The sequence below is a fragment of the Mobula birostris genome, chromosome 7 (assembly GCF_030028105.1).
Source record: "Mobula birostris isolate sMobBir1 chromosome 7, sMobBir1.hap1, whole genome shotgun sequence".
In the NCBI taxonomy this organism is placed as follows: Eukaryota; Metazoa; Chordata; class Chondrichthyes; order Myliobatiformes; family Myliobatidae; genus Mobula; species Mobula birostris.
In genome coordinates, this window is record NC_092376.1 from 42,487,646 (window position 1) to 42,502,028 (window position 14,383).

The 14,383-nt window shown below is 42.8% G+C and overlaps 1 protein-coding gene across 8 annotated transcripts in view; it reads right to left on the reverse strand.

The window, feature by feature from the left end:
• The window catches only part of LOC140200147 (actin-binding protein WASF3-like), a 112,040-nt gene that overhangs the window by 27,672 nt on the left and 69,985 nt on the right, over window positions 1-14,383 (reverse strand). For all 8 annotated transcript variants that reach the window (XM_072262997.1, XM_072262991.1, XM_072262996.1 and 5 more), the window contains one exon: window positions 12,874-12,991. In XM_072262997.1, the coding sequence (XP_072119098.1) occupies window positions 12,874-12,991 (118 nt within the window). The remainder of the gene's footprint in view (window positions 1-12,873; window positions 12,992-14,383) is intronic.

Below are 14,383 nucleotides of genomic sequence, written 5' to 3' on the forward strand. Positions count from 1 at the left end.
ATATACATATATTAGATTTCAGATATATTGGGCATTATTCCCAAATATCCTTTTGATGATTTGAGGAAATCCAAATGAAATCCTGTTCGTACATCTGCTATTTTCATCTAGCAGCTTTGATCCTGGTACTTTAAATGGAATTCAGCCCAGAAACGAGCTCTGCATCAAATCAGTTAGCAAGCATTAACAGGAAGTATTCTGCCCATGGAAAAATGGTAGCTCTTACGGAAGTTTCAAGAGGGCAAGGATTTCCATGACCATGCTGCCAGGGTGCACACTGGAAGAAATTTAGGAAACAACAATGAAAAAAAATGTTCATCGAGGGAGAAGGTAAGGAGGGAAGAGACAAAATTAGCATAAAATATACAAAAATGTGGGTCCAAAAAAGTCAATTATGGGGGAAATAATAATGTGGACTGAGAATTTGAATAATTATTCTATATCTGCCTTCAGTACAGAAATGAAAAAATGTAAGAGAACTAAGGATCTAAAGATAGTGAGGAATCTGTCATTAGCTTACCTGAGGAAATATTATAATATTTAATGGGTTTAAAATTGAGTCTGATAGCTTGCACCCAGAAGGTGTACAAGAAGTGGCTGCAAAGAAGTTTTATTTAGATCTTTCTACATCTCCTCACTTCTGAAATAATTCAGTAGATTGGAGAATAGGATATGTAACACAATAACTTGACCACTCAGAATGCTGGCGGAACTCAGCAGGCCAGGCAGCATTTATGGAAAAAAGTAAACAGTCGACATTTCAGGCTAAGACCCTTCATCAGGACTTAACCAATGCCATTAGCTTCAACTCGCAAAATGCTGGAAATATCATTAAGGATTTGATAAGATATAATTTAGAAAATCATAATATGATTAAGCAGAGTCATTATGAGTTTATGATAGGAAAACTGTTCAAGTGATTGAATAGAGTGTTGTGAAGATGTCACCAACTGGGTAAATAACAGAGAATCAATGGATTTAGGATATCTGGAATTTATTGAAAGGTTTTCCTGCATTAGGAATGCTTGACTCACTGAGCAGCTTGCACATACAAATGAGTGCATGGGAGACCATAAGGATAGGTTATCCAACTGCTGCTGTGCTGCAGCCGTCTTCTGCCGACTGTGCATGGGGCATTTCCACACGCCTTCCCTATACACCCCTCCCCAAGATGAAAAAGCTAAGCCAAGCAGAGCTGGGGGCACTGAGCAGACTCGTTCACTGATGCCAGTTGCGGCTGCTCTTCTGTGCCTGCTTACTATTTCCTCACAGTTATTTCTGCAACCCTCACCCACAAGCTGTTAACATAGAAGACAGAACAGTACAGCACAGGAATAGGCCCTTCTGCCTACAATGTTATGCCGATCCAAATAAATTATCAATCAAATGGCAACCCAACTATTCCCCTCTGCATACGCAAAGTCCATTTCCCTCACATTCATGTGCCTATCTAAACACCTCTGAAAAGTCTCTAATATATCTGTCTCTACCACCGCTCCAGGAGGCTCTTCCAGGGACCCATTGCTCTCTGTGGAAAAAAAACTTGCCCCTCATGCCTTCTTTGAAATTACCCTCTCAGCTTAAATGCATGCCCTCTGATATTAGACATTTCAATCCTGCGAAAGAAGATACTGTCTGTCTACTCTATCTATTCCTCTCATAATCTTATAAACCTCTATCAGATCTCCCCTCAGCCTCCCCTGCTCCAGGGGAAACTACCCAAGTTGCAGCACACCCTCTAATCCCGGCAGCATCCTGGTAAACCTCTTCTGCACCCTCTCCAAGGCCTCGACATCCTTCCTATTATGGGGTGATCACAACTGTATGCAATACTCCAGATGTGGGCTAGAGTTTCATAAAGGTGCAACATAACTTCCTGTCTTTTGAGCTCAATGCTGCGACTAATAAAGGCAAGTATGTCATCTACCTTCTAAACCAGCCTGTCAACCCATACAGCCACTTTCAGGGAGTTATAAACTTGGACTCCAAGATCCCTCCGCTCATCAACACTGCTAAGAGTCTTGCCCTTAATAGGGTACTGACTCTTTACATTTTACATACCAAAGTGCAACACTTCATATTTGTCTCGGTTAAACTTCATCTGCCATTTCTCCGCCCACATCTGTAACTGATCTATATCCTGTTGTATTCTTTGCCAGTCTTCTATGTTATACATACCACCACCAACCTTTGTATCATCTGTAAACTTAGTAACCCACCTGGGCCCATGGGCTTCCCACCTCCCACCACTACTCCCAACTCCAGAAGATCCTGGGAGTCTCTCAAGCCCCCCTGTCAGCTCTTAGGTCCTCAGTGCCTGCATCACCCTCCCTTTCCTGAACACCCCAACATCCTCTCTCCTTTGGCACCACCAACTCTCTTCCCTCCCCATAATCTCTGCCGGGTCCTCACCATTCCCTCTGAACTTCCCTTCTCTGAGGTGGAAAGTTCCATCCTCAGCAAGGGCTTTACCTTTGACCCCTTCATCCACACCTCAGTGAGTTCCACGCCCATCAAGATGCCAAGCTCTTCTTCCATCACCTGTGTATCCAAGTCCACTTCTTTGACAAGTATTCTCTAACTCACACAAATGACCTCTTCTCCTGCCTCCAACCCTCCTCCTCTTCTTGGACACCCCACTCTGGCTCTCTGCCTGATCTGGATCTTTTCATCTCTCACTCCCAATGAGATATCAATCAGCTCTACTTCAGCACTTCTCTCTCCTCCTCAAACCTTACCTCCTCTGAATGCACTGCCCTCCACTCTCTCTATACCAATCCCAACCTCACCATCAAACCCGCAGACAAAGGGGGTGTTGTTGTGTGGTGGACTAACCTCTACCTTGCGAAAGCCAGGCGGCAACTCTCAGAGGCCTCCTCTTACTTACTCCTTGAAAAGGACTCCATTCAGGACCATCAGGACATTGTCTCAGACACCATCACCAACCTCACCAACTCAGGAGATATCCAATCCACTGCCACCAGCCTCACAGTTCCCTTACCTGCACTACTCATTTCTATCTCAAGCCTGACTGTCTGGGTAGGCCCATTATTTCTGCCTGCTGCTGCCCCACTGAACCTGTGTCCGCATAACTCAACAATTTTATCCCCCTTGGTTCAGTCACTTCCCACCTACATCTGCGACAATTCACCTGCTCTCAATCTCCTCAGTAACTTTCAATTTACAGCCCCTGAATGCCTCAATTTCATCATGGATGTCCAGTCTATAAGCACTTCTATTCCCCATCACGAAGGCCTTAAAGCTCTCTGCTTTTTTACTTACAACAGACCTGCTTTCCCTCCACCACCACCTTCCTCAATCTGGCAGAACTGGTCCTCACACTCAACAATTTCCTTCAGCTCCTCACACTTTCTCTAAACCCAAGGTGTAGCCATGGACACTCACATGGGCTGCTGTTATGCCTGCCTTTTTGTTGGCTACATGGAATAGTCCATGTTCCAAGTCTTCACTGGTAATGCTCCCTAGCTCTTTCTGTGCTACATTGACAACTACACTGGTGATGCATCATGCACCCATGCCTGGCTCGACAATTTCATCAAATTTGTCTTCAACTTCCCCCGCCCTTAAATTCACTTGGTCTATTTCTGATACTTCTCTCCCCTTTCTCAATCTCCATCTTCATCTCTGGAGACAAACTGCCTACCAATATCTTTTATAAACCCACTGATTCCTACATCTATCAAAACTAAACCTATTTCCACCAAGTCTCCTGAAAAAAATATCATTCCCTTTTCTCAGTTCCTTTGTCTCTGCTGCATCTGTTCCCAGGATACGGTTTTCCTTCCCAGGACATCAGGGATGTCTTTCTTCTTCAAAGTACAGCGTTTCCCTTCCTCCACCATTGATGCTGTCCTCACCCACAACTCCTTCATTTCCTGGCCATCCCTGCTTACCGAATCTTCCCACATCCTTAACAGGGATAAAGATCCACCTGTTGTCAACTTTCACTCCATGAGCTTCTGCATCCAACACATCATTCTCACAACTTTCACCATTTTCAATGGGATCCTACCAATAAACACATCTTTATCTGCCCCCTCACTCTCCACTTTCTGCAGAAATCACTCCCACCTCGATCACCTTATCCATTTGTCTCTCCCCACTAATCTCCCACCTGGCACTATTTCCTGCAACTGGCAGAAGTGCTATGACTGTCCATTCTCCTCCTCCCTCACCTCCATTCAGGACCCAAACAGTCCTTCCAGGTGAGGCAACAGCTCACCTGCAAATCTGTTGTGGCCATCTACTGTATCCAGTGCTTCCAATGTAGCATCCTCCACATTAGTCAGACCCAACATAGACTGGGGGACCGATTTGTCAAACACCTCCCCTGTATCCACCAAAAGTAGAATTTCCTAGTGGCCAACCATTTTAATTCCTTTCCCAATTTCCATTCTAACACGTTGGCTCTGGCAGGTCTAACTTGCAGGTTGAGTCAGTGGTGAGGAAAGCAAATGTGATGTTAGTATTCATTTCAAAAGGCCTAGAATATAAAAGCAAAAGTGTAATGTTGAGGCTTTATAAAGCACTGGCAAGGCCTCACTGAGTATTGTGAGCAGTTTTGGGCCCCATATCTTAGAAAGGATGTGCTGATATTGGAGAAGGTTCTAATAATCCTGGACTGAAAGGCTTGTCATATGGAGAGCATCTAGGCCTGTACTCTCTCAAATTCAGAAGAATGAGGGGTAACCTAGCCTATCGAATGTTGAAAGGCTTCGATAAAGTGGATGTGGAGAGGATGTTTCTTATGGTGGGAGAGTCTAAGACCAGAAGACACAGCCTCAGAATAGAGGGGCATCCTTTTAGAACAGAGATGAAGAGGAATTTCTTTAGCAGGAGAGAGATGAATCTGTGGAATTCATTGCTAAAGGTGGCTGTGGAGGCCAAACCTTTAGGTATATTTAATGCAGAGGTTGACAGATTCTCGATTAGTCAGGGCATGAAGGGTACGGGGAGAAGGCGGGAGATTGGGCCGAGAGGGAAAATGGATCAGCCATGATGAAATGGCAGAGCAGACTTGGTGGGCCAAATGGCCTAATTCTGCTCCTATATCTTATGGCCTTTTCTACTGCCATCCGAGGCCACTCTCAGGTTGGAGGAGCAACATCTCATATTCCATCTAGGTAGCCTCCAATCTGAAGGCATGAACATCAATTTCTCCGACTTCCAGCATAATTTTCCCCTCTTCTTCAATTACCCTCTCTGACTCATCTCCTTACCTGCCTATCAACTCCCCCTGGTGACCTCCTTCTTCCTTTGCTCCCATGGTCCACTCTCCTCTCCTATGAGGTTTCTTCTACTCCAGTCCTTTGTTGTTTCCACTTATTACCTCCCAGCTTCCTACTTCATCCCTCTCCCCTACCCTTGCCCCATGTTCTTATTCTGGCATCTTCCCCCTTTCTTTCCAGTCCTGATGAAGGGTCCTGCCCTGAAATGTTGATTTGTTTATTCATTGCCATAGATGCTGCATGGCCTGCTGAGTTCCTCATTTTGTGTGTGTTGTTCATCCAGGCCACTTATATACATCACAAACAGCAGAGGTCCCAGCACAGATCCCTGCAGAACTCCACTAATCACAGATCTCCAATTAGAATAAGTCCCTTCGACCACTACCCTGTCTTCTACGGGCAAGCCATTTCTGAATTCAAATGGACAATTTACCAAGGATCCCATGCATCTTAATGTTCTGGATGAGCCTCCCTTGAGGGACCTTGTCAAACACCTTACTAACATCCTTGTAAACAACATCCACAGCTCTACCTTCATCAATCACCCTCGTCAAAAAACTCAATCAAGTTGTTAAGACATGACCTGCCTCCCACAGAGCCAAGCTAGCTCTCCTTCATTCAACCATTGTTCTCCAAATGCTCAAAAATCCTATCCATAAGAATTCTCTCCAGTACTCTCCAGTAATCTAGTAATTCTCTATTGGCATTAACCCTAGTTCCCTTCTTGAAAAATGGAAGAAAATTAACTGCTTGCCAGACCTCTGGGACCTTCCCTGTGTCTAGAGAGGATACGAAGGTATCAGTCAAGGCCCCTGCAATCTTTTGTCTTGCCCCTCTCCATAACCTGAAGTATATCCCATCAGGCCCTGAGAACCTTAATACTCTTTGTGACCCAACTCAGCCTCCTCCTTTGAAATATTCTAGCATGTTAATACGCTCAGTACCGATCTCCCTATCCTCCACGTCTTTTTCCTTGATAAATACTATGTAAAGTACTCATGAGACCTCACCCACGTCCTCCGCATCCAAGCAGATGTTCCCCCCTTTATCCTTGAGTGGTCCTACCCTCTCCCTAGTTATCCTCTTGCTCTTGATGTATGTATAGAATGCCTTGGGATTTTCTTTAATCCTACTTGTCAAGGACTATTTATGTCTCCTCCTGCATTCTTGAGCTCTTTATGGCCTTTTTTTTAAATAATCCTCAAGGGCTCTGTTTGATTCTAGCTCTCTAAGCTTTACATCCTTTTCCTTTTTCTTCTTGACTAAATTATCTCTCTCTCGACATCCAAGATTCTCTTAACTTGCCATCCTTGTCCTTCCTTCTGACTGGAAAATACCTGTTCTGTACTCTGTGTAGTTGGTCTTTGAACAACCACCACATGTCAAATGTGGACTTGGCCAAAAACAGCTGTTCCCTATTAACACTCCCTAGTTCCTGCCTAATGCTCACATGATTTGCACTGCTCCAATTTAATATATGCCCACAAGTTTCATGATTATTTCTATCTTCTATAGCTATCTTAAAACTTAAGGAGTTGTGATCACTGTTCCCTAACCACTTATCCACTGAAAGGTTGGGGAACAGTGATCACAAAACCAAACCCAAAACCAGTTGCTGGATCATCTACATATTAAATTAAGAAAACTTCCTGGATGTACCTAACAAGTTCTGCCCCATCTAAACCTCTTGCACTCTGAAGGTTCTAATTCATATGTTGTCAGGCAGGAACATATTTTGTTGTTCATCATTTCTATCTTATGAACCGTTTGCATTACGAACCACTCTCAGCAACAGAACCCAGTAATGATTCATCCCTTTAATAAAAAATAAAAATGATCTTCAAATTGGTCAAAATGTGAAACCTTAGGAGGTGTGTGTGTGTGTCTTCTGATGGTTGGTGGGGTCAGAGGTCAGAGGGTGGTAGTGGTTAGAACAAAGGATCATAGATTACTGAATGCTATTGCATGACATTCTGAATTGGAATCTTATTGAGGTTATTGTGTCGATCACAAAGAATAATTGACAATTTACAGCAGAGACCATGATGACAATTATAAAGAAGTTACTGATCCAATCCCATAGCCTTGTCAGTCATAGCTCAAGTACATCAGGGTTTCTGTCCCTATCACATTTTCAACCAGTAGGTTCCAGACCAGCAACACCCTTTAGATGTAAATATTCTTTCTCATCTTTCAACAGTTGATTTAAATTTATGCTCCCTGGTCTGTGACCCCTTAATTAAGGAAAATAGGTCTCTCCTATTCACTTGGGTCCTCATTATTTTCACATTTCTTGATGAAATACTTTATCCCCCAAGATAACAACCCCGCCTTTCAAATCCTCCCTTGGTTAAAAAAAAAATTATGTCCTGGCAGCATGTTAATAAATTTTTGTACCTTCTCCAGTACAATCACATCTGTTAATGTGATAATCAGAGCTGGATACAATAGTCAAACAGAGTAAATAATTATAGCATAACCTTCCTGTTATAATGTATGCCTCAGCTAATAAAGGAAAGAATCGTGTGCCTTCTTAACTATGTATTTCATTAAAACATGCATCAAAATCTAAATCATTACAATAAAAAAGCAAGGGGCCTCATAGAAACCCATTCAATACAGGATTGTAGTCACAAAAGCACTCATCAGTCATTACTGTTTCCTGCCTCTGAACCATTTTAAATTCAGTTTGCCACTCTCCCTTAAATCCCATATGCCTCTGCTACTTTTTTTGACCAACCTGACATGCAGACCTTATTAAAAAGACCTTGCTGAATTCTGTTTACAGCAACATACACTAAATGCTGGAGGAACTCAGTAGGTCAGGCTGCAACTATGGAAATGAATAAACATTCAACATTTTGGGCCGAGATCCTTATTCAGCACTGGAAAGAAAGGGGGAAGATGCCAGGATAAAAAGATGAGGGAGGGGAAGGAGAACTAGCTGGAAGGTGTTAGTTGAAGCTAGGTGGGTGGGAAAGGTAAAGGGCCTGGAGAGGAAGGAATCTGACAGGAGCGAGTGGAACATGGAAGAAAGGACAGAAGGAGGGGCACCAGAGGGAGGTAATAGGCAGGTGCGGAGAAGAGGTAAAAGGCTAGAGTGGGGAACAGAAGCAGAAGGAAAGGAGAGGGGAAAAAAAAATACCGGCGGAGAAATCTATGTTCATGCCATCAGGTTAGAGGTTACCTAGACAGAATATGACTCTACCCTGGGAGTGACCTCATTGTGGCAAAAAGAGGAGGCTATGGCCCAACATGTCAGAACGGGAATGGGGTAGAAATTAAAACAGTTTAGCCATGGGGAAGTTCCTTTTTTGGCAGATAGTGTGGAGGTGCTTGACAAAGTGGTCCCTTAACTTACACTGGGTCTCACCAAGCTGCATCAGGTGTACTGGAAACAGTAGATGACCCCAAAAGATTCGAAGGTGAAATGTTACCTCATCTGGAAGAACTGTTTGGCTCTGAATGGAGGTAAGAGAGGAGGCCAATGGACAGGTGTAGCATTTCTGTCACTTGCAGGGATATGTGACAGGAGGGAAATTAGTGGAAAGGGACAAGTGGACAAAGGAGTCACAGAGAGAGAGATCCCTGCAGAAAGCAGAGAGTGGAGGGGTAACTAAAGATGAGTTTGGTGCGAGGATCCTGCTGAAGATGACAGAATTTGCAAAAAATGATGTGTTGAATCCAGTGGTCATGGAGTGGTACATAAGAACGAGAGAAACTCTATCTCTGTTAAAACAGCGGGAAGATGGGGTGAGTGTAGATGTCTGGTTAACGAAGGAGATGCAGGTGAGGGTAGCATCAATAATGGAAGAAGGGAAAACACAATGAGGACACTTTCAGGTTGGAGGAACAATACCTCATATTCCATCGAGGTAGCCTCCAACCTGATGAATGGCGATTTGCCTATTATATTCCCCTGGTGCCCCTCCTTCTTCCCTTTCTCCCATGGTCCATTCTCCTCTCCTATCAGACTCCTTCTTCTCCAGCCCTTTACCTTACCCACCCACCTAGCTTCACCTATCACCTTCCAGCTATCCTCCTTCACCTCCCCCATCTTTTTATTCTGGCATCTTCTCCCTTCCTTTCCAGTCCTGAAGAAGGACCTGAGCCCACAATATTCATTTCCATAGATGCTGTCTGATCTGCTGACTTCCTCCAGCACTACGTGTGTGTTGCTCTGGATTTCCAGCATCTGCAGAATTTCTTATGAATTCTGTTCCTACTACTTAAAACACACTCCTTGTTACGTCTTCAAAAAATTCTATCAGTTTAATCACACTTAACCTCCCTGTGACAAATCTAACTTTCCTTGATTAATATGTATTCTATCCCTCAGAATTGATTCCAATAACCTGTCTTCCTACGAAATTAAACAACCTGGCCTGTGACTATTTAATTTATTCCACCTTGTCTTATTAATAATGAATATTTCTCTATTGATTAGCTCAAATTCATTCCATTAACATGAATGCCAAGCCAGTAAGTTCCAATTATGATTATTAGCCTATTTTAGTTTAGTAAATTCTTTTAAAAAGGGTTTTCCATAATTGTGAAATTTTGTCTTTGAATTTTGCAAATATTTTAGAAGTACTTAGAATCATAGGTTTCCAGATGCAGCTGAGAGCTACAAACTCTCCTCTCAAATGTTTACAATTCAGTAAGCAACAGAATTTTAAGACATTTAAAAAATCTATTGATAGTGAAAATCGGCAGATCCCAGACTACAGAATTGGTTTATAAGAGTAGCTCCTCTTTAAGAAAATGGAAGCATGGAACACAAGCCAGTCTGCAAGTATGATTGAAATGCAGAGGCCTTAGACTCTACTCCTGACGATGCTACTGGCAAATGTACAATCTCTGGAAAATAAAATTGAAGATCTCAGAGCAAGTCTGCCGTACCAGAGACTGCTGTCTATTTTGCTTCATGGAAACATGGCTCACCCCTAATATTTCAGACACAGCTGCAGACCAATCTTTTCACTATCATCCACAAAGACAGGATGAGTGAGTCTTTTAAAGGTAGAGGTGAGGTATGCTTTATTACTAACTCATCATGGTGCACAGACGTGGTGGTTCTGTCTCAATCCTATTCACCCAATTGGAACATCTAGTGGTCAAGTGTCATCTGTTTTATCTGCCAAGGTAGAGGTAGAATTGGATGCACTTTAGCTCAGGCAGGGTTTGCAGGCCATTGCTTCCTACAAGGTGAAACCTAATATCATAAATGGCTTTGATGTTTCACTCCCAGATGAGCTCAATACCTTTTATGCATGCTTTGATAGGAGAATAATACTACACTTGTGCAAATCGCAGCAGCATCTGATGATCCTGTGATCTCTGTCTCAGAGGCCGAGGTCAGAACACATTTCAAGAGGGTGAACACTCACAAGGCATCAGGCCCTGATAGTGTAGCTGGTAGGGCACTGAAAACCCATGGCAACCAACTGGCAAGAGTGATCAAGGACTTCTTCAATCTCTCACTACTGCAGTCAAAAGAACGATTATACCAGTGCCCAAGAAGAGCAGGGTAAGCTGCCTCAACGACTATCACTCAGTTGCACTAACATCTGCTGTGATAAAGTGCTTTGAGAGGTTGGTCATGGCCAGGATCAACTTCTGCTGCCTAAATCAAGGACCAAGACCTGCTACAATTTGCCTATTGCCACAACAGGTCTAGTGAGATGCAATCTCACTGGCTCCCCACTCAGCCTTGGATCAACAGCAATAATTGATTACAGCTCAGTGTTTAAGGCTATCATACCCTCAGTTCTAATCAACAAGCTCCAAAACCTGGCCACCGTACCTCCGTCTGTAACTAGACCCCTGACTTCTTCACCGGGAGACCATAGTCAGTGCAGATCAGAAATAACATCTCCTCCTCGCTGGCAATCAACACTGGTGTACCTCAACGATGTGCACTTAGCCCACTGCTCTACTCTCTCTATGCCCATGACCGTGTGAGCTAGGCACAGCTCAAACACCATCTATAAATTTGCTGATGACACAACTAGTATTGGCAGAATTTCAGATGGTGACCTGGAGGCATAGAGGAATGAGACGGATCAGCAAGTTGAATGGTGTCACAACAACAACCTTGCACTCAACGTCAGTAAGACCAAGGAATTGATTTTGTACTTCAGGAAGGGGAAGTTGAGGAAAGATACACCAGCCCTCCTCAAGGGATTAACAGTGGAAAGGTTGAGCAGTTTCAAATTCCTGGGCGTGAACATCTCTGAAGATCCATCCTGGGCCCAACATATTGATACAATTCTCACAACACACTGGAGGAACTCATCAGGTCGGGCAGCATCCATGGAAACAATGAGTCAACGTTCTGGCCCGAAACGTTGATTTATTGTTTCCACGGATGCTGCCCGACCTGCTGAGTTCCTCCAGCGTGTTGTGAGTGTTGCTTTGACCCTAGCATCTGCAGATTATTTTGTGTTTTTGATATTGATACAATTATAAAGAAGGCACAACAGCAACTACAGTATATTTCATTAGAAGTTTGAAATGACTTCGAGTATCACCAAAGAGTCTCGAAAATTTCTACAGATGTATCGTGGAGAACATTCTAACTGGTATGGAGGGGCCACTGCACAGGATCAGAAAAAGCTGCAGAAAGCTGTAAACTGGACCATCTCCACTGTGGGCACAGGCCTCCCAATGTGCAGACATCTTCAAAAAGCAATGCCTCAAACCGGAGGCATCTATCTTTAAGGAATCCCATCCCTTAGGTCATGCCCTCTTCTCATTGCTTCCATCAATGACGAGGTACAGGAGCCTGAAGACACACACTCAACGTATTAGGAACAGCTGCCATCAGGTTTCTGAATGGACTATGAACCCATGTATACTACGTCATTATATTTTTCTGAACTTTTGCTCTCTTTTCACACTATTTAAGTACCATACTGTATATTTCTTATTGTTAATTTATAGTTTTTTGTAATAATTATGTACTGCAAGCTACTGCTGCTGCAAACGAACAAATTTCAGTGAATACCAAACCTGATTCTGACTCTGATTCACTGCAACCAAATACTATTCTAAAGACAATGACTAGCCTTTTCTAGGCTCTGTCAATGACTAGTCTCCAAGTGCATAAAATAGCTGATTCTTTCTGATGATCACAGAAGTTGACAAAACTTAGTGAAACATCAAAGGTGCGAGCTTCATGACATATGCAGTGAAGCATAAATAATAAGATGCTAAAATGAGGCCGTTATAATATTACTAGAATTGCTTGATCAAAAGTCAAAATGCTTAAAAGCATTTTCTTAGATGTGCAATCAAAAATGCTACATTTAGGTCTCCTTCTTTGAAAAGCAGCCTGCATGTATTTTAATGTGCAAAGCATTAAAACCATGGAATAGAATTAATTTGCAACACTGAGCAGAAAAGTAGTCTATTTTTAACAGTTAGCATTGGCTTGGGTTAAGATAAAAGTATATCCAAATTTAGCAATGCAGCAAGTTAATTCCAGGTTAATTTATTTTTAAGGACCTTAATCAAATTACTTTGTGATGTTTTACCATAGAAAGACAGTGCATGGTATTTCTGGGGCATATTGGGCATATTGCAGTTCTAAAAATCCACCACCCCTTGCCATATCTTGTACCTTCTGTCTTCTTTTCTCTTTCCTCTTATCTTCAGTATCCTGCAGCATCTTCTCTTTCCATAAGTCAAAGAAATAAGATGGATCCGTATAAAATTTAAGTCCATCTTTTTTGTCATCTCTGCAATTAAAAAAAAATCATTCAAGCTCTTCCTTATTAACAGTACAGAGGAGTAAATTTTGTCCTGAAGTTTGTCATTAACATAGATGATTGTCTATGACTGCTGTTTAAAATTTCATTAAAGGACACACCACAATGGATCTGAACAGTAGACAAGCATCACTTCATTACTTTGAACAGTATTCCCTGCCTTAATCAGCTAAACATTCCAGATGATTCAACAAGATAGAAAAGAAAACAAATAGATTTGTCCTCAGCAGCTATATTTGTGATAATTTCTTAGCACATTATACCATAAGACATAGGATCAGAAATAGGCCATTTGCCCCATTGAGTCTGCTCTGCCATTCAATTACAGCTGATCTTTTTTTCCCTCTCCTCAGCCCCACTCCCCAGCCTTCTCCCCATAACATTTGATGCAATTTCCAATCAAGAACCTATCAAACTCTGCCTTAAGTACACCCAGCAACCTGGCCTCCACAGCTGCCTGTGGCAACAAATTTCACAAATTCACCACCCTCTGGTTGAAGAAATTTATCCACCCTTGTTTTAACATAGACGCCCCTCTATCTTGAGGTTGTGCCTCTTGTCCTAGACTCCCCCGTCATAGGAAACATCCTTTCCACATCTACTTTGTCTAGGCCTTTCAATATTGAAATGTTTGAATGCGAACTCCACCCCCCTCCCAAATCCTTCTAAATTCCAGCGAGTACAGATCCAGAGCCATCAAACATTCCATATATGATAACCCTTTCATTCTCTGAATCATCCTCAGAGCAACGATACTGTCATACTATGCGGGGCAACAAATAATGTGCTAGAACTCAGCAAGTCATGCAACATCTGTGGGAGGAAAGAAACTGTTGGTATTTTGTGCCAAGACCTGCATCAGGAGTGAAAGTGGAGGGCCCTGTCACAGGTTTCAACCTGAAACATCAACAATTTCTTTCCTCCCACAAACGCTGCACGGCCTGCAGAATTCCCACAGAAGTTTGTTGTTCCAGATTCCAGCATCTGCAGTCTCCTGTATCTCCACTGTGATGCTACTTGTATTGCTGTAAAGGTGCAGGATTCAATCCTGAGCAATTTGTTATCAGAGAAGTAAATTATGAGAACATACAGTACTGTGCTTAGGTACTGTATTTGTCAACATGGAGTGAAGAGAGAGTTTGTAAATCTGATGGGAGTAAGGAATGTCCTGAATGGCAAGGGTGGAACACTGCGGGAGGGGTGTGGGACAGGTGGCAGAGGAGGAGTGCCGGGGCAGGGAATGGCATGGATGCAGACACACCCAACCCTGAGGCACCAGGCAAGGTAATTTGATCCAAACAATTGGTCTATTGATCAATACAACAGAGGGTTGTAGATTCAGCTAGTTCCATCGTGGACACT